Source organism: Cornus florida, unplaced genomic scaffold (genome assembly GCF_030987335.1).
Source record: "Cornus florida cultivar Cherokee Brave unplaced genomic scaffold, ASM3098733v1 CherokeeBrave_3.0.0_Hap2_Chr11, whole genome shotgun sequence".
Classification (NCBI taxonomy): Eukaryota; Viridiplantae; Streptophyta; class Magnoliopsida; order Cornales; family Cornaceae; genus Cornus; species Cornus florida.
This window is the reverse complement of record NW_026775581.1, coordinates 46,755,642-46,782,791: the sequence shown is the minus strand read 5'-3', so window position 1 is coordinate 46,782,791 and position 27,150 is coordinate 46,755,642. Positions and strand designations below refer to the sequence as shown.

Sequence of the window (27,150 nt, the reverse complement as noted above, 5' to 3'; positions counted from 1 at the left end):
TTTGCAATTGACACCTCCAACGAAACCCTTAAGTAGGATTTGCAATAGATCAGACAATGCTGATCTTAGGAGAGATCTCGGGAAACATTTGTGGATTCAATTTGGTGATGAAGATGCATAAATTTGTTGTAATCGAATAAAATGTTATTTTCATATTGCTGCTTAATAAAAAATATTTTAAAAAATATTTGTTTCTATTTGTTAAGAAATTTTAAAAAATTATTATTTAAAGAAATATCCATTACATATATAAATAAAAATTATATTAGCCTCCCACAAATAGAAAAAAAAAAATTACATTACATAGCTTCACAATTACCACTTTTATTGAAATGCGCATGTGACGACCCTGGTTTTTAGGCCAGCGTGTCCTGTGATGAACCGAAGATTTGACCCGATAACGGATCCGATATGCGGAAGCGAAAACAGAAAACAAGACTCTAAGAAGTCAAAGTGACCTTCCATGAGGTCATGGAACTCAATGTGAACTGATGCGGAAGCAAAAGGTCAAAATATGACAAATAAGCCCCTAGAGGCAAAATAGTCATTTTTGAAAAATGTGAATTCGGGTGCCATCGAGCACACCGCTAGAAGGATAACGAAAAACTAATCAAGATGGGCTCAAGAATCGCATGATTCGGAGTCCGAATGAAGGAGAAACGGCATGACGACGAAAAATGGACACTTAAAGATTTAAGGGCAAACTGGTAATTATCCAGGAAGAACCAGGTACAACCGAGCACACCGTTGGAAAGACAGCGAAAAATTGGACAAGTTCAAAAAAAAATTCACTTGAATCGGAATTCGGACGAAGGAGAAAAACCCAAAAGAAGAATTGACATCGTGGCGGCCCGATGAGGGCCATGGCGCACACGGTGCCCATGCGCGAGCCCACCGGCGGGCATGCCGGCGCCCAAAGACATTGCTGGTGGCAGCCCTTGGCTGTTGCTACATTTTTTTTGATCTACCCAGAACTGAGGCTTGAAACGGAGGTCAAGACGAGCTTTTCTGAAAAAACACGAAGAATAAACCCCCCCTAAAATCGAGTTTTCTACCTGACCACGAAAACAGAATCGAAAAAAACTCACTGTGAAATCTCCAAAATGCCCCTAGATCAGAACTGAACAAGAGAGTCATAAAGTTGCTAAATGAAAACTGGAAGCTGAAACTTCACGAGGGATTTCCAGTTTTCTGGAAAAACACGAAAAAGAAACCTCCCTTAAAATCACATTTTCTAAGCGACCATTCGAAAGAAGAAAATAAAACTGAGGTGAAAGGTCCATAATGCCCCTAGATCAGAATATGCAAAAAAAATGCGAAATGAATTCACAAGAGGCTCAAAACACAAACGATAAGGTTTTGCCCGGAAACAACCATGCAAGCAAACGTAACTTACTTATTTGGACGTGCTACAATGGTCCACGACTTAAAAATACCATCGATACAAAATCCGACCCCCCAATGGGCAAAAAGGCAAAAATGGAACTTGGAATGAAAACTCGGAATCTAAAAATACAAAATGGGATCAAATGACCGTTTGGCCCTAGGCCACACTTCATACAAGATTAATAAGACCCTATAAAAGAATGAAAATGGAATTCCCACACCCGATGCAACCGTAGTGAAGCAATAACTTGCGATTTTTCAAGTTTTTCATAACATTTCACGAAGTTAAAAAGTTGCATAGAATACAATATACATGTCATTGGCCTCCGGCCTCATCTCATACATATCAAATACATTGAAAGGAGTGTACTTAAGTACACATTATATACATGGAATCAAATATACATATTTTGACATACAAGTCTACAAAATGACATTTCATGCTAACATTTGCATGAAATGGAAACTTGAAAGCTACTCGACATCCAAGGAATGCTAGGCTTCACGAACCAAATCTTCGTACCTGAAATATGCCCTAGAATCGTAGAGGTGAGTAACATAAAGCTACTCGTAGGAGATGAGCATGCATCGATCTAACATTTTACAAATTTATCACCTTAAGGTGAAACATGTTAAAGGGGCTCATGCCACCTAACGTCTATGTCCAAGTGAGACTCGGGGAGCATCCTAAACTACCTTAGAGTCTAAGCAACAAGAATCATGATATACATACGTGTATGAAACGAATCATGGTTGGAATAATCTAAAGAACACGACAAAAAGAATGCTTGAGCATATATTAACATGAATTGCATTTTCAATACAATTGAACTAGGTTTAGAGTAATCCATATAACATAACAAAAGCATATTTGAATACAAGTTAACAAGAATCACATTATCCATGCAATTCAACAACAAAAGAGCATGTTATACAATACAACAAAGTTTAAGTTCTCAAAGCCATCAACTTAGAATCTAAAGCATAAAATAACAGTAGTGGTTCATGCCACCTAACGTCTATGTTATAAATGAATCAATAGGATCAATCCTAAGCTTTATTAGAACGTCAAAACACAATTTTCAATATCGATGCAATTTAACCAACATTGGAACTTCCAATACAACGCATAAAGCACAATTTCACAAAGTTAACATCCTGTAACTTAAAATGGAACGACAAATAAGAAACAACAAGTTACAACATCATCTAGTTATCAACTTGAAAATGAAATGCGAAATCAAATAAAATGGATACTTGGACGTCACGCCGGATCAGATCGACAACATAGTTACTTTAGGGTTACTAGCCCATGGGTAACCTCCCTATGTGCGCACTAGACTATATATAGAGGGACTATCCCCCGTACTAGAACCACGTCCTAGCCATAGTCAAACAACGACATCCCCAAGTTTCTAAAATCAACAAGTTGTGCAACAACGCATATATCAACAGGAATATGCAAGATAATCAACTATCTACTAAGCATAACCAAATTTGAAAACCTATACAATACATGCTCTAAATCCACAACTAATATGATATGATGAATATCGAATCTTCAGTGTGCGATTCGTTACACAATATGGATGAAAGATGTTAAACACGAAGTGTGCAAATCATTATACAAGGTAACAAATATATTCAATAAGGAAAACATATTCTCATGAATATAAACATAACAACTATGTTATCCAATGTTCAAAACATAACCAAATGAATATACAACAAGTGCAAGTCCATGATTTAAATATAGAAACCACTTCTTAAACACAACTAGATTATGGAGCAAATTAATAGAATTTAAATAGATAAAAACAATTAAATTCTCTAGATTTTCGATTCAATTTCAATTAACCTCAATTTAATACATGTTAAATGACATGGCATAGTCATCACCTATATCCATTCTAAAACTCAATTAGGTTGTTGGAATAACAAAGTAAAACTTTAATTAAATCATGCTAATTTAATTACCAAGGTTCTAAAACAACTTCAGATAGTCCCAATTTAATATATACTAGTAAACAAGTCATGGCCAATACAAATATCAAGTTAAAACCTTAATTAAGCTATTGGGATCATAAAATAGATTTTAATTAATTCTTTTAATTAAGATCTCTAGATTTTCAAACTTAACCAAATACTCTCAATTTAACATATCTTATAGAATATGCTAAGGACTAATGTAATATCACATTTCAAGTTTATTTCATTCAATTTAAGACCATGTGACTTAACGTTTCACTAAAATTAAATATAAATTAAAAGTTGCAATTCTCATGCAATTAATTCCAATTTAATATATGTGAACAACACACCAAAACTTAATTTTCTAGTATACCAAAATTCAATTCCAAGTTGTATATCACCATGAGGATTAAATCTTAAACAAGGAATTTAATTAAATGAAAGGTTTGAAAACCTAACCGAATATTCTAAATCAAACATATGTGAAGCTATATGGCATGTAAGTCAAGAATATCAAGTCGGAATTTAAATAGAGTGAATAGTGCACTCGGGACAAATTAATTAATAATTACTAATTTTCAAAACACCTCCAATTACTTTCAAATTCAACTATGTTGGAGAGCATGCAAATGCCTAATTTAATATGCTAACACATATTGATTTTAAGCTAGTTAAGGCCATGTGAATTAATCTTTCACCTAAGATAAATATTAAATAAAATCTTTAATACTTATTCAAATGTTCCAATTTTAATACACAACAATGAGCATATCAAGGGGCAATATAAAATCATACTACATGTTTAAACCAAGTCATGAGTAACCGGAAAAATTAGATCCCGTACAAGAAAAATAAATAATAAAATCTCTAGATTTTATATTTAATCATGCAAACAAGTAGTATAAGCATCACAAACATGCTATATAACAAGAATTTAAACCTAAAACATCCCCTACCTCAATTTGAGATGAAAATCTCAAATGCCATCAAAATGGAACGGCTCCAAATCCGACGAAACTACTAGGTTTTGTCGGGGACAATGCCGTGAACATAACTCGCATGAAAGCCCCATCAAAATCATAACTTGACTTCAAAACCAAACTTAAGAAATGGTCAAAACTGAATTCTAATAATGGGAAAATGTAGAGCACGGCGAGGGGAACAACAAACGTTAAGGCCGAAGACTTTCCATCAAGGAAAAGTGAACCAAAAGAGGAGAGAGAAGATGGAAGCACCCCTTGGGCTGCCATGGGAGCTCCAGGTCGTGCATGAAGAGGGGAGAAGATGAAAAATGAAATATCTCACCCCCCATTTATAGATATCTCAAAAAGTGCCCTAAACGGGCCCCGTCGGGTCCGAAAAAGTAAAATTTGAGCTGATGTGTTCAAATGGAAAAACTTTGTGAACGAAAAAGATTCAAAATGATAAAATATGAACAACGGAAGAAACGGCATCAAAAATCGAGTCCCGAGCAGAAAGTTATGCCCAAAACAAATTTGGCCCAAACGGGGGCCAGAAACCCTAAAACTGAAAAATATCGACCAGGAGGAAATTCCAAGAGTACACAACTCGACGAAATGTGAAGATGAATCCCATACGAGAATCCAAGCTCAAACAAGACATTTTGCAATAACTTTCATTAATTGCATAATGGCCCCTCCAAAAAGTGAAAACTGCACTTATGGCCCAGAATAAAAATATCTTCCAAAAATATTTTCTTAAAAACCCCTGAAATAAAATATTTTTAAAAGATATTTACGAAAAATACCCCAAGAAAAGAAAATAATTTCAAAGAACTTTGCATCCATGCCCCTATGGACACCGGGGGCAACCAGAGTACTTTCTTGCAAAAGTAAAGATACGTATTTCGTGGAAACCACTCAAGATGGAGATACATGAAGTCAAAAACCAATTCCGAACACAAGAAGTGTGGTTACGCCAACAAAGTGTCAAACGGGGAAAAGACAAAATAGGGAAAAGGACGAAATAGGGAAAATGACGAAAAGTGAATAGTGTCGAAAAACAAAAAATGTGAAAAATGACTCGGTTCTCAAAGGAAGTTGTCAATCCACGGAAAAGAGTCTCAGGAACCAATTCCGAGCACTCGAGATGATATTAAGCGACACAAAACAGAGCTCAGAAAGGAAAATTAAACGAAAAAATTTCATTCATAAAATTTCAGGAAAAAGGAAAGAAAGGCAAATGACTGGGTCATTACAGCGCATAAATTTCATTTTGTTGATCAATGATCCATACTTTTGTAGTTGCTGTTGGAGCATTATTTGGATTTTTAAGCATCATTTCTCTTTCAAAACAAATTGGCAATAACGAACACAAAATATAAGAGGAATAGAAAGAAGAAAAAAATTGTCGAAAGAAATTCTATTAATTAAAAAAACCCTTCCTTACAAAATAAAATTCATAAATGTAAATCTCTAAAATACAATTCGGGAATCTTATAATTCAAGGACCCATAAACCAAAAGCTACAATCCACCAGTTCATACATAAATAAACGAACATCTAATAATAAATGTCAACACTACTTAGAAATAGATAAAATGAGTAGATGAAAGACAAGTCTCCAAATTACGGATCTTCAACCTTGAGACTAGAACTTCTAATAACGTAAAAAATAAAGCGTGGGTTAGACCCACGAACAAGTTCCCTCTACCAAGCCTTTAAAAACCATTAAGTAAAATATCCCTAGCCAAAACCATCCTAATTAAAGTTTTAACCTTTAATATAAGATGATATGTATATAATATAATGGTCAAGTCCATTTAATACATTCCTTGAAAATCCAAGATTATGAATAATGATAAAATCACATCCATATCTAAACCAACCATCAAGTACATTCTTTTTCTAAGAGAAACTCCTTTAAACCCCAATTCCATTTTTAAAACGATTAATAAACCATTATATAATAAATAACAATTTAAGGAATATTTTCCTTTAATCCCAATTCCAATATCCTCTAATGATTTTATTTATAAAAATCACCTAGCAATAATTCATACTTGGACAACTCATCCATACCTCCACAAGTATGCTTTTATTCATACTATAAAATATCATTTTATTCTTTAATCATTAGTTTATTCTAATATAAAAATATTTATTTCCTTTAAATTTCAAACACCATATCCATAGATGTATATATATCCATCTAACTCATATAACAATTTATTTACGCTTTGGCAACTCATTCATTTCTCCACAAATAATTTATTAATATTTTGGCAAATAATCCATGCCTCCTTAGTATGTTTTTGTCTATGCTATATGTTAGCAAATCCTTCATACTTCCCATGTATGTACTGTATTCAGAAAAATAAGGCAGTTTATTTATGCCTTTAGCAATTCATCTATGCCTCCAAATCACCCATATTCCATTAACATAAATTTAAAGTGCAATAAAACAAACAACAAGCAACAAAGGCACAAAACAAGCATAAACAAAGTACATAAATTAATCCACTAAGCTTTCCATCCCAAATTCAGCATGTCCACTTATGATAAATAACATAGAAACAACTTAATAGTTGATTAACATATGTTTCCAATTCAATAACCATGTAAGTATACCAAACTTCCCTGAAATTAATTTATAAATTAATTTATTCATTCATTTGTCAATCCATGTAGCGTTCTTATTATTTGCATGTATTCCAATATTTAATTAGGTCCATTAAAATCCTAAAACTCCATTAACACCCTTAGGATTGGATCTAGAACCAACAAAACTCAAAACCAAGTAACAGGGGAATTGAGTCGGCTCAATTACCAACTAAGCAAGCTCTTTCTCCAATTGAGTCGACTCAGTTACCTACTGAGTTGGCTTAGTTGCCCTGGTTTGTTTTCTTTCTTGCGATAGCCACTTTTAGCCTCTGTAACTCGCCCGTCTCGCCTTCGATTCGTGTAAGAACAGTCCTAATTAATTCTAGGACGCTTTAATACATGATTATGCATCCATTCAAGTATAAAAGCAAGCAAAATAATCATCAACCAATTCCAACAAATCCTACGCATCCAACATGTACATACATATATATGTAAATATATATACTGTCTAGTTTTATGCTTTTAAACATGCAATTCAATCTACGGATTTTGATACCCAATGTGTTAAACTTATGGGTTTTAAGAGAAGAGTTAGAAAATAACTCGTCTGAAGGTTTTGAAACGAAACCGACGCCTCAAACTTCCCAATTATGATCTGCAACTCCGGCTCCTCCCTCATCGTCGTCGTCGTTCTCCTCCTTAGTCCGGCCTGCTGCTTGCTCAGCCTCCTTCCTTCTCCTTATTTTTCTTCCTTCTCCTTGGCTACCCTCTTCCTCTCTCGGTAGTCCCTCTCTACCTCTCTCGGATGCCCTTCTTTCTCTCTTCTTTGCTTACGTAAAACCCTCATATAGGTCATACAATGTGTGTGTGTCTATATATATATATATAAATACAAAACCTTAACCCTTCTCTTAGTCAAATTAAATATATATATACTCTCCATATATATATAATTACCTAATATATATATGGATATATATACATATGGTATAATTATTGTTGGATTTAATTATTATTATTATCTATATATATCATAAATTATATATATATATATATATATATATATATGGTTAGTATATATATATAATTCCCGGCAACGGCACCAAAACTTGGCCTTCACTACTTATTTTCACCTACATTACCTATTGAAAACTATTCAGATGCTGATTGAGGTGGTTCTTTACTTGATAGAAAAAGTATTTCAGACAATGTGAGTTAAATTAATCAATGGCGACTCCATATGTCATATATGATGAAGTTCATAATCTATTGCTAATAGATATATGAATATATGAATGATAATGAGATAGCAACAGCCTGAAATACTTTTTCTATCGGGTAAAGAACCACCTCAATCAACATTTGAATAGTTTTCAATAGGTAATGTAGGTGAAAATAAGTAGTGAATGCCAAGTTTTGGTGCTGTTGCCAGGAATTATATATATATACACACACACAGACGTGTGTTATATATATACTAACCATATATATATAATTTATGATATATATATCTAATAATAATAATAATAATTAAATCCAACAATAATTATACCATATGAATATAAATATACATAACTCCTAGTTCGAATCCTTTTAGGATTCCAACTACATTAGTCATACATATTAATATATTTAAGTAAATTATATATCTTTATTTATAACTATATAATTCACATTATATATATATATAATCACACATCCATGGCCTTTAACCATCCCAAATCGGTTAAGGCTTTCTTCTCTAGCCCAATATCAAATCCTTTGGTCCAAGCATTTCAAATCCCGTCCATTAAACTTAAATAAATAATAAATTAAATAATTAAATAACTAATTATACATAGCACATCAACAAACAAGAATCACAACAATAAAGTCATTTCATACAAATAAAGTCAACACGTTAACAAATCAATTAACAAGCAAGCATATACACACACATTCATCATACCAATAAATTAAATAAACAAATAAATTAATTTAAAACAAATAAATCCATTAAATCTAATTAAAAGTAATTAATTTAATTAAATAATTCCTCCAAAATATAAGGGTATTACATTTTTCAAATTACATTAAAGGAAAATTACATTCAATTCATTGGGATAAGTGCTATACTATAAGGGTGAATCTATGAGAGATTTGGTGATATATATTAATGCTCCAATGAAAATTATTATTTAGTAAAAAAAAAAAAGAAAACGTGGTGCAATTAATGTTAATTAAGAGAGTTTTGGTGTGAAACTTGGATGAATGCAATGAAGTCAAATGAAAAATACTAAAGAAGGCAACAGTATAGAAGTAGAAGATTACAAACACTTCTTTGGTGTTTCCTAAATTCTTTATATTTACGTGATAATTCAAATAATCTATGCATAGATAAGAATGACTTTTATGCACTTAAGGTAACTAATGAGGAGTAATTACATTGAATAAAAGTATACCAAAAGAGAAATCTAATGACTTCTGGTGGTCCACTAGTGTTATACTGTTCAAGATTAATTATAAAATTCATTTGGCTTAAAATGTGATGTTGCGTTTTTTTTTTTTAACGAAATTATTACATGATCCCACCTAATTTCATACAATCATGTATGTAATTGGGTCAATTTTTTACTTTGTGCATGTGATAGGACAGAACCACCTAATAATTTATCATTTTTCTAAGAGTTTATTTTGATCATTTTCGGACCATTACGTGTGACCTTCTATATATAATTATCCCCACCTCCTTTGTCTCCCTCACTCTAAACCCCATCTGAGAAACCCTTCTCTATCTAAACGCCACTTGAGAAATCCTTCTAATTCTCTCTATAGAAAACCTTCCCTTTCTCTCTTTAGAAATACTTCTCTCTTCTTGAGATACTAATGGAGCCAATAGATTATGAAATATTTATAGATTGCACTCCACTCTTGGATGATATGGAATGGGATCCAATTCTTGCAGCCATGCAACAAAATCGTGCTACTAATCAGCAAGCTGAAGCTAATGTTGCCGAGCCAATTAAAGACCAAGAGCCAATTGGTGGCTGCGATGAGCTCGGCGTGGCTGAGTCTCCAGTGGAAGCACCACTACATGGTCCACAAGTAGGTGGTGATGGTGCAAGTGGGGATCTCCCGTTGGCAGCCGATCCGCAACTTCAAGGTCAGCAAGCACCAACAACATTGGAAGTAGGTGGTGTTCGTCATCATCATCAGGAAACTGAGGATGATAATAGGACCGCCCTGACATTTTAGATATAGTGTCGACTGAAGCTTTTGCAACGGATCAGAACCCGAGAAGGCCTTAATAACGGCATGAGGCCGCAACCGTGTCCAACGCAGCCGCGTCCATGTCAGAGGATCAATCAGAAATAGTTTAGTTTGCCCATTAGATGAAGGGAGTACAAAATGGAGTGACAACATGGAAGGAATAATGGTCATGTCGATATTATAATTCAATCAAAATATTTCTTTCAACTTTTCATGAATTTTTTTTACATGATTTGAAATCAAGCGCTAGCTAGATCTAGATTGTTCATATCTTCTGCATGCTATGACTTCACTGGTTTGGGTTTTTGGATAATTGTAAAGAACAAAATTTATGATCCAAGTGTGCTTCTTCTCTGGGTAGCATGCTTTTGATCTACATGGTTAATGATTTTCTTTCAAAAAGGAATATATATATATATGTGCACGCGCGAGGTGACGGATCCAGAAAATTTTTATGAGTGGGGCGGTTTTTTAATTTGTGGGGGCAAATTTATATAGTGGGTTCATTTTTGTACTTTCAACGGAGTTTTCGTCATAAATTTTTAAAAAATTAAAGTAAAATGCAAAAAAATAAATAAATAAATAAAGTGGGGTGAATTGTAATATTAGTTGGGGAATCTTCACAAATTCTAAAAAATTTGAAATATAAAATGCAGTTGGGGAATCTTCACAAATTCTAAAAAATTTGAAATATAAAATGCAGTGGGGCGTATTATAATTTTAGTGGGGCGTCTTCATAAATTTTAAAAAATTAAGATATCAGATGAAAATATAAAAATTTAAGTAGGAACATCGCTCCACTTATGCCCGTATGCGTGTATGAGAGGAGAAGTGGAGCCGAAGAAGATAACATAAATAATATAAACGTAAAATAGAAAAATAGCATGATTACAAAATAGCCCTTAAGCCTACCGTAAAGCCCGAAGTCACAATAAGACCCAAACACCTTGGTTTTCATCTCAGTTGGCTGTATTTTTTCCAATAAGGGTACCGTGCACAAAATTCAGGTGTCAATCTCTTATTCATATTTATTTTACTTACACTTTAATTTATACTTGGCGGGTTATTTTGTTTTATTTTTGTAATGTAAAAAAGAAGTAAAAATTTAAGTAAAGGAGCAAGTTAACACTTTATTCAACCCCTCAAGTGTTTTTCCCAAACTGACCACGACCACTCCGCATAGCACACGTCATATGCTTAAAAAATAAAAATAATAGCTTGGTAATAATAGCATGCCCAACATTCAATAAGGTATTTAATTTTCTAATGGTAATAATTTATAAAACAAGATCTAGATACTAATTGGTGCATTGACACTTCTCAGGGTGGTATTTGTGAAAATTTTGAAGTTTTTACACCTACATGCAATATCAATTCAAATGAATTGCACCTTTATGTACGTTGTTGTGCAATGCCAATTTTTTGCTACAATTTTTTAAATTACATTCATTTTTTTTTTTTTTTTTAGTTTTGAAAAGCAAATTACATTCAATTCATTGGGATAGGTAGTATACTATAAGGGTGGACCTATGAGAAATTTGGTGATATATATTAATGCTCAAATGAAAATTATTATTTAGTAAAAAAAAAAAGTGGTGCAATTAATGTTAATTAAGAAAGTTTTGATCTGAAACTTGGATGAATGCAATGAAGTCAAATGAAAAATATAAAAGAAGGGAACGGAATATACGTAAAAGATTACAAACACTTCTTTGGGGTTTCCTAAATTCACATATTAGCATGACTTTTATGCACTTAAGGCAACTAATGAGTAATTACATTGAATAAAAGTATAGTAAAAGAGAAATCTAATGACTTCTTTGGTGGTCCACTAGTGACACTTAAAGATTAATTATGCAATTCTTTTGGTTTAAAATGTAACACTTATTTTGACGAAATTATTACATAGTCTCGGCAAATCACATGAAGTCATATATGTAATTGGGTCAGTTTTTTTCTTTGTGATGGCATGTAATTGGCCGGGACCATATAATAATTTCTCGTTTTTTTAAGAGTGCATTTTGGTCATTTTCAAACCATTACTTGTGACCTTATATATAGATATCCCCACGCCCTCCGTCTCCCTCAGTCTTGGCCTCACCTGAGAAACCCCTCTCTATCTAAGCCTCACTTAAGAAACCCTTCTAATTCTCTCTCTAAAAAACCTTCCATTCTCTCTCCTTGAGATAGAAATGAAGCCAGTGGACTATGAAATTTTTATACATTGCACTCCACTCTTAGATGATTTGGAATGGGATCCAATTCTTGCAGCCATGCAACAAAATCGTGCTGCTAATCACGTAAAAGGAAAACGGAAAAGGCCATATATATGTTTTGAATTTTAGGAAATGTTTCTTGATCCTTCAATGTATAAAGCCATATAAGTCTTTCATATATGCTTAATAAATTGTTGATCCTAAATATCATGAATGATATTATCTATTTTTATGACAAAAAATTATTGTTTTATTTATTTATTTATTATTATTATTATTATTATTGCTTTAAAATGGAAGTGTTAATTGGTTCTTATGGCATAAGCAAATTAATTTTAGGCTAAAAGAAAATTTTAAATAGATGTATCTTTGTTGCAAAGGAAGAGAAGTGGTAACTGAGGCCGGCTCTAACGTGGTGCCTACTTTTGAGTTAATCGACCCCTCTTTTAATAAAATTTTCCCATACATTTCAAGTTAACTGACGCTTCCTTTTATAGGTTAGTAGTTGGAGTTGTGGGGAAGTGATGAGAATTAAGAATATTATTTAATTTTTAATTTTTAATTTTTAATTATAATTTACAATATTACACTATACTTATAACCATCAGCAAGACTCGATCAAGGGGGTGATGATTTATGTCACCTCTCGCCGGACTTTATCTCCGGTTGTACTCTTCATATTAAATATCATTTATATGGTGATTGTTTTAGGCTGACCTTGGAAGATTTTAGATCTTCGATTGAATTAAAAAATTTCAACGCTAAATAAGATCTTGATTTGGAACAAATGTAATAATTTTCATATTTGTTGCGAGTTCGAATAATGGATCAAAAGTAGAACACAATTCACAACTAATATGGGTCCATGTGACAGCGGTGATGCTGGAAAGTGGCGGCACAAGAAAGGTTGGTGGTGGTATTGAAGGTGGAGGATGATGGTCAATGGGGTTAGCTGGTGGTGTTGGTCATCCATGGCTGGTTTGTTTATGTCAAAAAATGAAGTTTAAATGAAAGTCCACGTTACCTCGGTTATCGTACCCCAAAGTCGTTAGATGTGACAGTGAGATTCCAAAACCTATCAGCCGTTAGATGAAATAGTGAGACTCACTCGATTAAATGATCTAACTCGATAAATGATCTAACGATTGATAGGCCAGGGGATACGATAGTCGAGGGTAAACTTTTGACTTTCTCCTATTTTAGATTTTTTTTTTTAATTTTTTTTTTATCCTGACAATAAGAAACAGCCATACGGCATCTACAAAAAGTGCCATAAATGGCCATATAAATACAAACAAATCATGAAACAATAGAAGAAAAACTGAAGAACGTGCTCCAAATTTGCTGAGAAACAATGCAATAGCGGAAATCATCAAGGGAGGAAAACAACAACGAGAGTGACCCACAGGTCAAGCCATCATCAAGACACCTACTCCAAGGCTACATTCATAAGATGCCACCGACAAAGAAAAACCCCCCAAACCCCGGACAAGAGGTAGGGACAACAAAAGCCACACAGAGGCAGGGACAACAAAATCAAACATAGATCGGAGATCTGACCGGAGACAAAAATAAGATCTACCCTTCAAGCCAGAAACAAGTCTAACAGAAACAGATCTAACAAAATAATAACAAAACGGAGTAAAAATCTATCCACCGAGCAACTAATTACAATACGCCGAGATTATTAAGCGGTGGGAGGCGAGGATCAGTACCTTCCCAACCCCATGGAAGGGGGTGGGGTTCAAACGGAGGGAGAGAACGAGCAGTTGAGGGTTAGAGAGAGGCGAGAGAAAAAGTAGAGAGAGCCACTGTCATTTTCTCCTACTTTAGATGGTAACTAAATAAAGTAAAACATTTCTTTGAATGTGGATGCAGCTGAAGCATGGGCTATTGGGCCGGTTCTATTTCAGCCTCCCATGCAAGTCACAAACAACAGAAGCTGTTGGGTTAGAACTTAGAGTTCAACTCATTAACGCGAAAGGCCCATCGCCCACAATATGCATGTAATGGAAGTTGGATATTGTATTCTTCGTCCTTAGGCCCATAATTTTTTCTTGTATCAACAATATCAATACGTAAGAATTTACATGCACGTTGGTTCACTGATACATTGAAAACATAAAAAATAAAAAAATAAAAAAGGAAAAAGGAAAAGAAAAATGATTTTGATCATAGAAAAATAGATTGCATTTTTCATTTCCCTCTGTTATATTTTCTCTTAAATAAGTTTGTAAAAATATTACTTTCAATTGTCTAGACATTATTATACTTGATTCACAAATTGCTATTATATTTGTATTTGACTTCCTTTAATTATTTCTATTATTATTATTATTATATACTCGTAGAAGAAGTCTTTTCTATTTATTAGTTACAAGTCATTTTTAATTGACCTTAAAATAGATGTGATCATTATAATAAGAATTAAGAGAAATTAAAATGAAATATATGTAGCACTTTGGGTTGTGATGTGGATCGTAATTTTTAACAAGAACATTTAAAAACCCTGTAACTAAAAAATCTTATAAATCATTCTTATTTTTGCTTTTATTTTATTTATGAATATTTTCCCGGGACTACTCGCAGAAAATGGGGACAAGTAATTTTTCCTCACGTTACACCTTGTAGAAAATGGAATCAGATGATTTTACCACAAGTTACAACTTGGACTTTTTATACTTTTTTATTATTTTCTCGAAACACTTTTGTTAACTAAAAGACACGAATTGGGAGAGAAAAAAAGGGCCTAAATCTTCAACATGCACGTAATCAAATACATGGTAGTTGAACTCACCTCAACAGTCAAACGTTAACCAGTTGTGGGAATAGTAAAACTGGAAAATTCTTAAATCCCAAGGCACCCATATATATATAGTATCATAAAATTTATGTTCAGGACCATCTCTTACCGTTGTAACAAACAGAACAAAGGTAGTTGCAGTAGGTTTGAATGAGTAACGGTTTGTTTATCAACCTCTCTCTCTCTCTCTACCCCTCTCTTTCTCTCTCTAAAACAATCCACTTTTCACCAAAGCCAACAACATTCCCCGGTGGTGCCTTGCAAGACTTCACAATGTCTCTATCCTCTTTAAATCCAACACCTGTAACACCATTTCACTAAGATACTATATAGCTTCAGGTATTGTAGTACTTGAAAATTAATTAAGGTACTTAGAGATGAAGTTAACTGTTGCATTATTGGCTGTGATAGTGACCATCTTTGGGGTTTCAATAGATGGGTGTCACTGCAAAATTGTGCAGTTCATCTTCGGAGACTCGCTGTCGGATGTCGGCAACAACAACTACCTCTCCAGGAGCTTGGCTAGGGCAAGCTTGCCGTGGTATGGCATTGATTTTGGCAATGGAATGCCTAATGGGAGGTTCACTAATGGTCGTACAGTGGCTGATATAATAGGTACTTATTAATTCTTCTTTGTGTGTGTGCATTTTATATGGTGCACTATCTTTGATTTATGTACTTAAGATCATATAAGCAGTATCAATTTCCATGATCAACTCATATTTTTTGGGATTTACTAGTGTCCCCTATTTTGTTAGTTTAATTAAGCCCTTAATTAAGTTAGAATAGAAGAGTTTTTTTTTTTTCTTTTTTTTGGTAAATCAGTTACAGTTGAAAGTTTTTCGTTCCTTCAAAACGTATTCAAAACAAAGGATCTAGTTGGTTCAGTTTTCTAATGACAGTTTTTGGGAACTAAGAATTATAAAACTATACAAAAATGTTTGGTTTATATTTTTTAAAAACTCCAAGGGTATATTTTTTGAAACTTTTTTATTATACTTATCTTAAAACAGTTTTTTTCCTTATTTTTTGAAAACTATATTTATTAAAAAAAAAAAAAAAACCCGAAACTATATTTACAAAAGTGAATTAGACAAGAAACTAGTCATGTAATTTATATATATATATATATATATATATATATATATATATATATATATATGTATGTATAAATTTTAAGTGATAATTGTGCATTCAGGGGACCAGATGGGTCTTCCAAGGCCGCCAGCTTTTCTAGATCCATCTCTGACCGAAGACGTTATATTGGCAAATGGAGTGAATTATGCCTCTGGAGGTGGTGGGATTTTGAATGAAACTGGTGGTTTATTTGTAAGTTGAAACAATGAACTCAATCCTCCAATACTTCTTTTACCTATATAACACACACGCATATTCAACAGTGTAAATAAGCTTTAAATTTGGTTATATATGATGTAGATTCAAAGATTCTGTCTGTACAAGCAAATTGAGTTGTTTCAAGGAACACAAGATCTAATAAAAGCAAGAATTGGCAGCACAGAAGCTGATAAGTTTTTCAAAGAAGCTCAGTATGTGGTTGCTCTGGGAAGCAACGATTTCATCAATAACTACTTGATGCCAGTTTATAGCGATTCATGGACTTACAATGATCAAAGCTTCGTGGCCTACTTGATGGAAACACTCCAAGAACAACTTAAAGTAAGACTCGTTCTCATCAACATTTTGGTAGTGTTACACAAAATCAGAAAATGAAAATGATTTGTCCTCCAACTTCGGAGGACGAATCAATTCCAAATTATCTTGCAGCCTTTGGATGTTTTGAAGTGGAACTCACGTGGACTCTACTTCAATGCATTTAATGACTATTAGATGCTTCAGAATATATTTGGTCTTTCATAGATTCTATTTCAATGCATCCATCGACTATTAAATGTTTCGAAACGTATGCGTGCTTCATGAGTCCCATTTTAATGCATCCAGACCGGGACGGACCTATATACAAGAGAGAGGGGTTTATAAAATATTGCTATTGCCTCCCCCTAACCTAATACTCTAAGTCCGTCCCTGCATCCAGGACTACTGAATGCTTCAGAATACATATGACTCTCCATTTTAAAGGAACGATAGTTGCTCTAATCAGTATTTTATACACAAAATGATGTGACTAATTTGTGCATGTATATGCAGCTATTGCATAGTTTAGGGGTACGACAGTTGATGGTGTTTGGACTTGGACCAATGGGTTGCATTCCACTTCAGAGGGTGCTGAGTACATCAGGGGATTGCCAAGATAGAACAAACAAATTGGCTCTCAGTTTCAATCAGGCAACAAACAAGCTTATTGTTGACATCTCCAAGACCCTCCCCAATGCAAGCTACAGATTTGGAGATGCTTATGATGTTGTCAATGATGTGATTACCAATCCACACAAACATGGTCAGTATCATTTATTTCCTTCTCTCTCTCTCTCTCTCTCTCCTTTTTCTTTAAATATTTCTTTTTTGATTTTCTGAACCTGAAAACTAAATCAGTGGAAAATTAAAATCAACGTACGTGTTTTTCTAAATGAAGTTTCAAAGTGAACAGAAAGAAAGAGACCACCAAATCTCCATTGAGGAAATAGTGGGTGTGTGTATAAAAAACATACGTTAAATAAATAAATCAGACTATGCAACTTCCGAGCTATATATATATATATATATATATATATATATATTTTCATTGACAACAAAATTCACACACATAATTCACACGAGTTAAATTAGATATCACTGATATCACAGGCCTTTGGTGAGCTAAATTTTATGTCAAATACATCACTTTTTCTTTTCTTTTAATATAAGTCAAAAATCACTCTCCTTGCGCCTACATATCTTCATTAACTGTGGTTTAAATTACTTAAATGACCCTATTTTTCAAATTTTAAAACTAATAATTTAATAAAATAACAAAAGAGTATAAATCAAACAAATAACTTTTTTTTTTTTTTAGTTACTAATTAAAAATTGACAGAAGGAAAATACAGTATTTGGTAACTTTTGGTTCAATGCAAAAGTTCAATAGTACAGTATATTTTTTTCCCCAAAATTTAGTTCAATAGTACACTAGTTTATTATGGAATAGGAAATGATACAAATCTCACACTTCTGTTTCTTATTGAGCTCAATATTATGTTTTTTTTTTTTTTTTTTTTGCAGGATTCAATAACTCAGACTCACCTTGCTGCTCATTTGGGCAAATTAGACCAGCTCTGACATGTGTTCCTGCATCAATATTGTGCAAAGATAGAAGCAAGTATGTGTTTTGGGATGAGTACCACCCATCAGACAGTGCAAATGAGTTGATTGCTAATGAGCTCATCAGAAAACTTGGATTTTTGACTAATGGTACTGCTCATGCTCCTTCCCAGCCACCAGCAATTGCTCCTTCCCAGCCACCAGCAATTGCTCCATCCCCTGAGGGTTGATAATTTGCAGTTATAATCATTGTCTGCCTCTTTCTGATAAAGTGATACCATATATTGCTCCATGTGCCCATACGAGGAGAGCAATTAATTTTCTAATTTGTAACCTTTGATGAGTAATTTATATATATATATATAACAAGTATTGATGTGGTTTTGAATTTAAATTTTTTTTTTTTTGGTAAGCATGGCAAGAAAGTCACACCCTCGTTTTTTGAGTTCTTATGTGGGCTTGAACAAATGACCTCCTACTACGAAAGGTTAGGCAGTATCAATAAATAACAATTCTTACTCTTTTTTAAGTTGTTGGCGTGGTCTTCAAATATCGATATTAGTTGTTTAATGACATCACAAGATACGATGAGAAAAGGAAAAAATAAATATTTTCATTGTAAAATATACAGTCGGTATACATCAAATTAAAAATAAATAAATAAATAAAAGAAAAAAAAAGTTGTAAAAATTGTATATACATACTATTGTAGTATTCAAAGTCACACAATCCTTCTAATGTGGTATCGCTCTTGTGCACGAATTGCATTCATGAATTCAATTTGTGAATTCTCGAATTCACCGCAATTTCTCATTCATAAAAGTATGGACAATTACATGTGACATTTATTATTAATGAAAACAACCAAATGTGCCTAATAAAAAAAGTTAAAAATGTGAAGAATAAATTAAAAAAAATACCATATTGCTTATTTTTATTTTCTTATAAGTCTAAAAGTATTAAAGTGTGTGTACCTTGTATAGAAATATATATATTTGCAAACAAAATATATATATAATTTTACTTTTACTTTTATTAGTTAAGATGTTTATTATTTTATAACTATTTAAAGTAATTATTTCATGTATGAAAATTTAAACAACGTCTTTTTAAGAATCTAGAATAAATATATGAAATTTTCATGTCTCATTTCTTTAAAAATAAAAAAATATGATATATTTTTTGTATTTTAATTATTATTAATATTATATATCTTTCAATATAAAAGAAATGAGGTTACTTATATTTCAAATATATTTTTATTTTATACACACATAATACTATATGAGTGTGTAGGCGTTCGGGAGGCGCTCTCACTTTAATCAAATTTTAGATTTTGCCGCTTTTGCACTCCTTCTTCGCTTTGTGTGACTTGGATAGTATTACAATTTTCTCTACATTTACAAGTAGAAACGGAGCATTATTTGGTTTGTCACTTAATTACGGTCTATTTTGCATGCCTGCAACTCAACCCAGTCCCAACCTAATCTCAACCCAAAATAGGTTGTGTTCATAACCTAATCCGAATATTTTGGATGGGTCGGACAGGTTTCAGGGATCAGTTTTTTTTTTTTTTTTTTTTTTTTTTTTTTTTTTTTTTAATATGCAAATTACATTTTCTTTTTCCATGTTTGTAAACATCAAAATTTTTAAAATAATTTTATTTTTTTATTCATTGATACTTGCCATTTTTCTTTTAATAAATACCTTTTTGCAAAGTTACAAAGTAGGACTAAATTCATTAATGCGTATGCAGAGGATGGGCTTTGAAGTTACAAAGTAGGGCTAAATTTTCAATAAAAAATCAAACAAATCGTGCATTCATAATTTGTTGCTTTGTTTAAAAAACTCATTAATATTAATTAGAAAAGAGGGAATTTGTAATGGGTCGAAATTCAACAGATTAAGTTATCAGGTGGTGCTAACACCTATTTTATATATACCAATTTCACTTTCTATCCGAATTTAATGTGCGACAAATCCTCCTTGTAATATTTTTTCCTACTAAACTCGCAACACCCTCAGTGCGGTTTGATCACCCTATCTACCTGGATACTTCTAGACCAGACTCTAATATTAGTTATAATGGACCGAGTGCTTTGCACTGTTGGTGTTAATATCCAATCTATATATACCTATTTTATTTCCTAGACTTCTTGATCCGTGGTATAAGGCCCCTTAATAACAAAATGCTACTAAGAGAATAAGAACATGCCTTTTGTCCCAAGGATATTGTCCGGTCGGGAGAGGGCCTAAAAAACATCCAACTCATTAAGTGATACTAGAGCACCCAATTTAAAGTGACACGTCACACACGAAATAAATAAATAGCGCTGAAATATTACAGTATTTGACTAGTGGCTATTTATTTAGTTGCAAACTCTTCAAACAAGAGTAGCCCCAACTTTTATTTTGTATCAGCCTTGACCCAATATCTTCAGTTCAGCCCAAATCTTACCGGACCTGTGTACATATATCAATTTATACAATTATTGGGCCCATATATATATATATATATACATATATATATTGGATGAGTATGTATCATGGATGACTAATCTGGGGTATTCCCCTTAATGTGTATTTTGATTGCCTAAAAGAAAATACATAATTACTTATCACAACAACAATAATAATAATAATAAATCCTAATTTTGCAGCTCTAATTAGCAATTAATCTACCTTCCTGATGATATCGAGTTTGAAATGTCCAGTGTTACTGAAACTATGAATTGATCCCCAGAATGCCATCTTGTTATTCACGTTTTAAAATGAAACATCTTTCATTGTAATGCTTCACTTAAAAGAGGGATGTTCATGAAATGCCATTTATAGGAAATAAGTTAGTGTCCTTTTGCACCACTTCTATGGGACCATCCAAAGAAGCCCAAATGGCATGGAATGGCCGGGAAGATAGTAGTGGTAAGAAAGTGGATGCCCTACACCTCATAGTCCACTTCCTCCACTACACATAAAAGTAGTTTCTAAGTTGCTCTTGATATTTACCAAGAATTTTAAGTGGTTTCTTTAATATGCTTTATTATATTTTAAAAAAATTGTACATTACAAAGAACTCAAAGTTAATCTGGTTGTCAAACACCATAGAAAGTAATTGCAATTTCTTCTTCTTCTTCATTACTTTTTTGTTTTGTTTTGGTGTGTGTGTGTGTGAATTTCTTTTCACTTGTGTACTAAACAGTAAGGCACAAGGGAAAGACGCGATTTTATGTTACGATTCTGTTGCATTCAATTAAGGGCTGACAGCACTTCGGTGCTTTTCCCTGGCCAGAGAAGCATTTTAATTTCCTTTCATTTTCAGGCCTCAAGGGTGCCAAGAATTTGGTCAGTGTTTGGCACACAACAATTAAGTTCGAATAGAAAATAACAGAATTACAAGAGTACTTTTATATGGTTGGTACATTAAGTGAGTCTAGATGCATCTGAGTCCCAAATTTAATGTGTATATTTGGTGGTTTGGGCTTTTTAAGTGTCTTTATAAGAGTGGAATTAAAATGTTAGACAGTGTTTTCTACGTATTCGTATAGGGAGATTGTTTTCAATTTGGAATCGTAACGTTCATATCAAAATGGAACAATCGTGACGTTCAGATCACAATGGAGCAATCTTACTATTGTGCTAATCTCCAATGGCGCATAATACTCACTCCTCGAGACGAGAGGTACATCGGAGGTGGCAGAAATTAATTATATTCCAAGCAACAAAGACACAACTCAAAAAAATGAGGTTTTGCAATTAAAGATCTGTGGCAATTTAATTTCAAATAGAAGCTGATCAGGTTAATGCAAATTAAGAAACTCATTAACATCAATCATACTCATTGCCAGCTTAATTTTCATACATATATATGATGAACAGAAGTTGATCTAAATCCACTCTCTCTCTCTCTCTCTCAAGAATTTCTCATCTCATATAAAATACATACGGATGATTTCTAACATTTTAAATAAGTGATCAAGGAACAAAATTATGTCTACAAACTGCTCTTAACACTACAATTACGATGATGATCAGACAAACACCAATTACCTAGCTAATATTACTAATAATCAATCAAAAACAGTCTCTAGTTCCCTGTTTGTGACCTTGGAGTGTGACGATTATTTGCCCCTGATCCCGGATAATCGTTGAGCTCGACATCCATCCTTCCCTTCATGGTTTCTACCCCGCACCTCTTCACTGCATTAACCTATAAGTATATATCAAAAGACTGCTCTTAGTGATATAAGAATATTAAAAGACCAGCTAGTGTTACCATATAAAACACCACACATGCAATAATGATGAACAAAAACATGAAGTAAATCTCTGATAGATTTGGATCATCAAGACTGTAAAATTACCATTTGGGTATTCTTTAAAACTTCATCATGACCATGAATTCCATGCATTAGACTTTTGGTTCCTGCAAATTAATATAAATGAAAGTTTTATCATCATCAAGAAGATCTAGTAAAGAAGATGGAGAAATTAAGCACAGAGTTGGTGAAGGTTTTTACTTGTAATTGGGACAGCATTGAAGCAGTTGAGGAGAGCTAAACACAAGAGAACAACTAGTGCAAGACGAAGATAAGTGCCCCTCATTGCTGTAGCACACCAAGTGATCACAATTGCTATGGACTTTGTGAAGCTAGCTAGCAACTCCTCCATTTATATATACATTTTATTGTGGACACTATGTATGGTTGTTTGTCATGTTATTGTGGGAAGCAATAAAATCACCCAAAGTCAAAAGGGTGTTATCAAAACCGCATTTCGTGGGAGATTACATAATTCTCTCCCTCTCTCTCTCTCTCTCTCTCTCACACACACACACACACACACACACACACACACAGTTTCTTTGTCATTTTCGCCTAGGTCAAAAAGTTGTTAGCAGCACAACATTTCGTGGAGGAATTACATTTCTCTCTCTCTAATTAAGTGTGCGGGTGGGTCACGGGTGGGTGGGTGGGTGGGTGCAGTGAAGCATAAATGTGAATTACAGAGTACTGTGAGGTACTGTGTTGTGGTTAAAGTGGAAGCTATCATGAGAAATATATTAAGTCAAAATGGAAACTAAAGATGATCACACTGTGCAAGTGGAGGGTGACAAAAGCATGATGTGTGGCTTGTGGCAAACACTGGATTAAGTCAAGGCATATATAGTGGAATATATCATGAAATTTCATTGATATTAATGGGTTGAATTGATTTTGCCATGAAAAAGCTCACAGCCGTTAAAATCCTAGTGTGAAATTTCACTAATTTCAACCCCATATCATATGCATGAAGAGGTGCCGGTGTATGCCAAGGGGGGCACACTGGATTAAGTCAAGGCATATATAGTGGAATGTATCATGAAATTTCATTGATATTAATGGGTTGAATTGATTTTGCCATGAAAAAGCTCACAGCCGTTAAAAACCTAGTGTGAAATTTCACTAAGTTCAACCCATATCATATGCATGAAGAGGTGCCGGTGTATGCCAAGGGGGGCAAGTGCCCCCCTTGGCCTCCTGCCCTGCCCACTATATATATGATAATATTTTTATATTTTATATGTATATATATAGAATTTTATATATAATGTTCCCCTTAAAATTATTAGTTTTAAAAATTATCCCTTGTATTTTTTATTTTTTTTATTTTTTTATTATTTTTTCTAATTTACTCTTCAAATTTCTTAAGGGTTTGTTTGGTTAGCATAAAGTAGATAAAAAAGAAAAGAAAATAAATGAAAAATATTTAAATTTGATATGAGTTTGGTTAGCAAAGTAATTTTCTTCCAATTGCTTGATTTTTCTCAAAATTTTTCTGACATCAAGCATGGACAAATTTTACTTTCCCATGAAAGTAGTGTCTTCATATTTTAGTTTCCTATTATGCCTATGTCACCCTCCTCACTTTCTCCACAAACTTCTCTAACAAGTGAGTTTCCTTCTTTTGTAAATTGCTTATAAAATAATGTAATGCTAATTTAATTGTATATAGTTTTATATGTGCATACAAAATTAAATTTTTATTGTATTTTTTTCCTTTCATAATTAATAATGATTGAGAGTGATATATATATATATATATATATATATATATATATATATATATATATATCTGAGTATTTAGTAACCGAGTGTTGGGGGAAAAACTAGGTTAGTGTATCATATACAAGTTTTGAATTTAATTCAAACATGTATTTTTTTTATACATAAACTTCTCGTGACTTTAGGACTCAACTACTCAAGGTATACTAGATGTACCAAACTCATTTAATTTTAACTCTATGTATATTAGATATATCAAACTAATTTAGTACCAAGTACTTTATTTCGATTAACTTCAACCTTTTATCCTCAAGATTTTTCTGATCAAAATTTTTTATTAATTAAACTTGCACCTATAATCACACATATTTAATTATTAAACATACAAGACAAATACTATAATGTTCATTATTTCATCTTTGAACTTAAAATTTTTATTTTGTTCATAATTCTGAAGATATGATAATGTCTCAAAAGAGTACAAAGTAATCTTATAATTTAAAGGGTAGTTTTGGAAACTATAATCACTTTTTTTTCACTTCATTCTTTCCAAACTCACAAAACAATATTTTCTCACTTTCTTCAAAAAAAAATCTTGCTAACCAAATACATGGTGAAAACTTGATTTTCTTTTCATTTCCTTTACTTTATTTCACTTTCACTTTCACTTTCCGTCAAAAATTTCTATCTAACCAAACACCTAAAAAAAAGGTTAATTTTTCTTGTTAAATTAAATTTTAATTTTTTCCTTTTTAAGTTGTCATTTTTCTTACATTTTTTTCCTTTTTCTTATTTGTTTTCCCTTCTACTCCTTTTAAAAAAATAAAAAATTCTTAACACTGTGCCCCCCCCCCCCCCCTCCCCTAAACTAAAATCTTGGTTCTGCCCCTGAAGTAAAGTAATATTTTTGTGGAGTCCGCATGTTGCTGACTAGACACTGTCCCTTCATGGTGAAACATTCCTGTGCACCTGTAATACTAAAGTATTTGTGTCATCAACCAATTGTATCATATCATACAAGTAAAAGTATTTTATTTTAGTGGATCATATCATTACGTATCAGTATCTAATAAGCTAGTGATACCACGTTACTAATACAACTGGCGCAATTAAGTTTTTCTCCCCTTCATAGGCTTACTATGGGGTTGTCTTTAGCTGGCAAACTATTGGGTCAATGGATATGTTTGGTTGTAACCGACCTTTTGACTCAAAAGCTTAAGTTTGAATTTATGATGCCCTCGTCATGATAAGATTACCCTGTCTATACACCCAGACTAGCGCTTGGTGTGACACTCGATAAAGGCTGGGTTTAGTTCTAATACCAACTGTAACTGCTTCGCTCCTGACCTTAAAGCTTAAATTATTAAGTAATACTACATACTTGCCAATATATAACCAATCTCTTTCTCATTCAAATCCGATGTGAGACAAAACTCATCTAATGCTAGTCAACAAGATGCTAACTAGGGGAAAATAGCCCGTGCAATAATATCACATTACAGTAAGAGCTTTTCTATGCGAGAGGTCGTTACATGCCATGATATGATTTTTTTATCTTTTTTTATCATCGTTTATTAGATGAATGACTAATTAGTTAATGAGAAAATAAACTGTTGGTCCCAGCCTTTATCTAGGGTTTGCTCTTTAAATGTTAAAAGTGAGCTCACAAGTCCATTACTATGATACTCCATCAATTTTGATGTGCTCAAGATGATTCTGATAGATACATGGATAGTATGGTTATTCTACATATATGAGAGCTCAATTTATATACAATGAGGAAGTTACGTTGTATCACGGAACATGTTACAGACCAATCCCAGTCAATTTTCTGGTGTATTGAGTGTATTGTGGAATCTGTCACTCACAGGGGCATGTCAGTCTTTTCAAACATGTGTGTGGACTCTGTGTATTTGCCTTGGATGCTGCATTGTTATTTTGTGCTCAGGAAATTACATCTTCTAAGATTTTATAGACTACTACACAAAATTCTTGTATATGTGACATTTATACTCTTGAAGGGCATTTTGGTCATTTCAGTGTATATGGTGCACATAACAGATACATGCATTATGGTTCTAGTGAGAGAAAGTTGTTGGACGATTCACATATCTTTGGCACTAAGTTTTCATTATACAGCTGGTGTGAGTGTGTATGTTCATTCAAAATGTGTGTTCACTAGTGGACAAACAAGTGAGTTAGCAGGGCTAAAGGTGTCCTTTCACATAGAGAATGTTAGAATATTCCCTCCAATGATTAGTATATAGTGTCATAATTCTATCTAAAAATAGGGTTACATCAACTGCATTGTACAAGTATATATACACGCTTATATCAACAGCTCATTTGTGAGCCTCCTAATTATGCATTGTGAGTGTCAAGGTGCTGCATTGTGTGTGTCTCGAGTGCCAAATATACAAGATTTTCTGAGTTTTAGATCCATGATTTAAGCTTCAATTTAGCTCAAAATTCTATAATGAGAGCATACAACTTTGATGATCAACGAGAAGGTTACATGGTGTTGTTTTCTGGTGCAAATTTAAGGTTCAAAGGGATCAAATGGATTTGAGCCGTTTTCAGAGCACTGTGAAGGTTGAGGCAAGTTTGTTTTATCATTTTACATCTGCAAAAACTATGTTTTCAGTCATTATACTGCTGCAAATCATTTTGATGTCTTAGACTTTTATATTATTGAATTTTCT

General features: G+C 33.0%; 2 protein-coding genes across 2 annotated transcripts; one reads left to right on the top strand and one right to left on the bottom strand.

The window, feature by feature from the left end:
• Positions 1-15,568: 15,568 nt before the first annotated feature.
• LOC132285279 (GDSL esterase/lipase At1g74460) lies at positions 15,569-18,801 on the top strand. Its single transcript, XM_059787446.1, has 5 exons — positions 15,569-15,806; positions 16,390-16,520; positions 16,629-16,868; positions 17,358-17,607; positions 18,369-18,801. Exons 1-5 carry the CDS (start codon positions 15,569-15,571, stop codon positions 18,635-18,637), a joined length of 1,128 nt encoding a protein of 375 aa, XP_059643429.1. The 3' UTR covers positions 18,638-18,801.
• A 3,419-nt stretch (positions 18,802-22,220) lies between these two features.
• LOC132283079 (uncharacterized) lies at positions 22,221-23,090 on the bottom strand. The gene is made up of 3 exons (XM_059784969.1): positions 22,925-23,090; positions 22,769-22,830; positions 22,221-22,614 (listed from the first exon to the last, which is right to left on the bottom strand). Exons 1-3 carry the CDS (start codon positions 23,073-23,075, stop codon positions 22,492-22,494), a joined length of 336 nt encoding a protein of 111 aa, XP_059640952.1. The 5' UTR covers positions 23,076-23,090; the 3' UTR covers positions 22,221-22,491.
• Between the last annotated feature and the right edge of the window lie 4,060 nt (positions 23,091-27,150).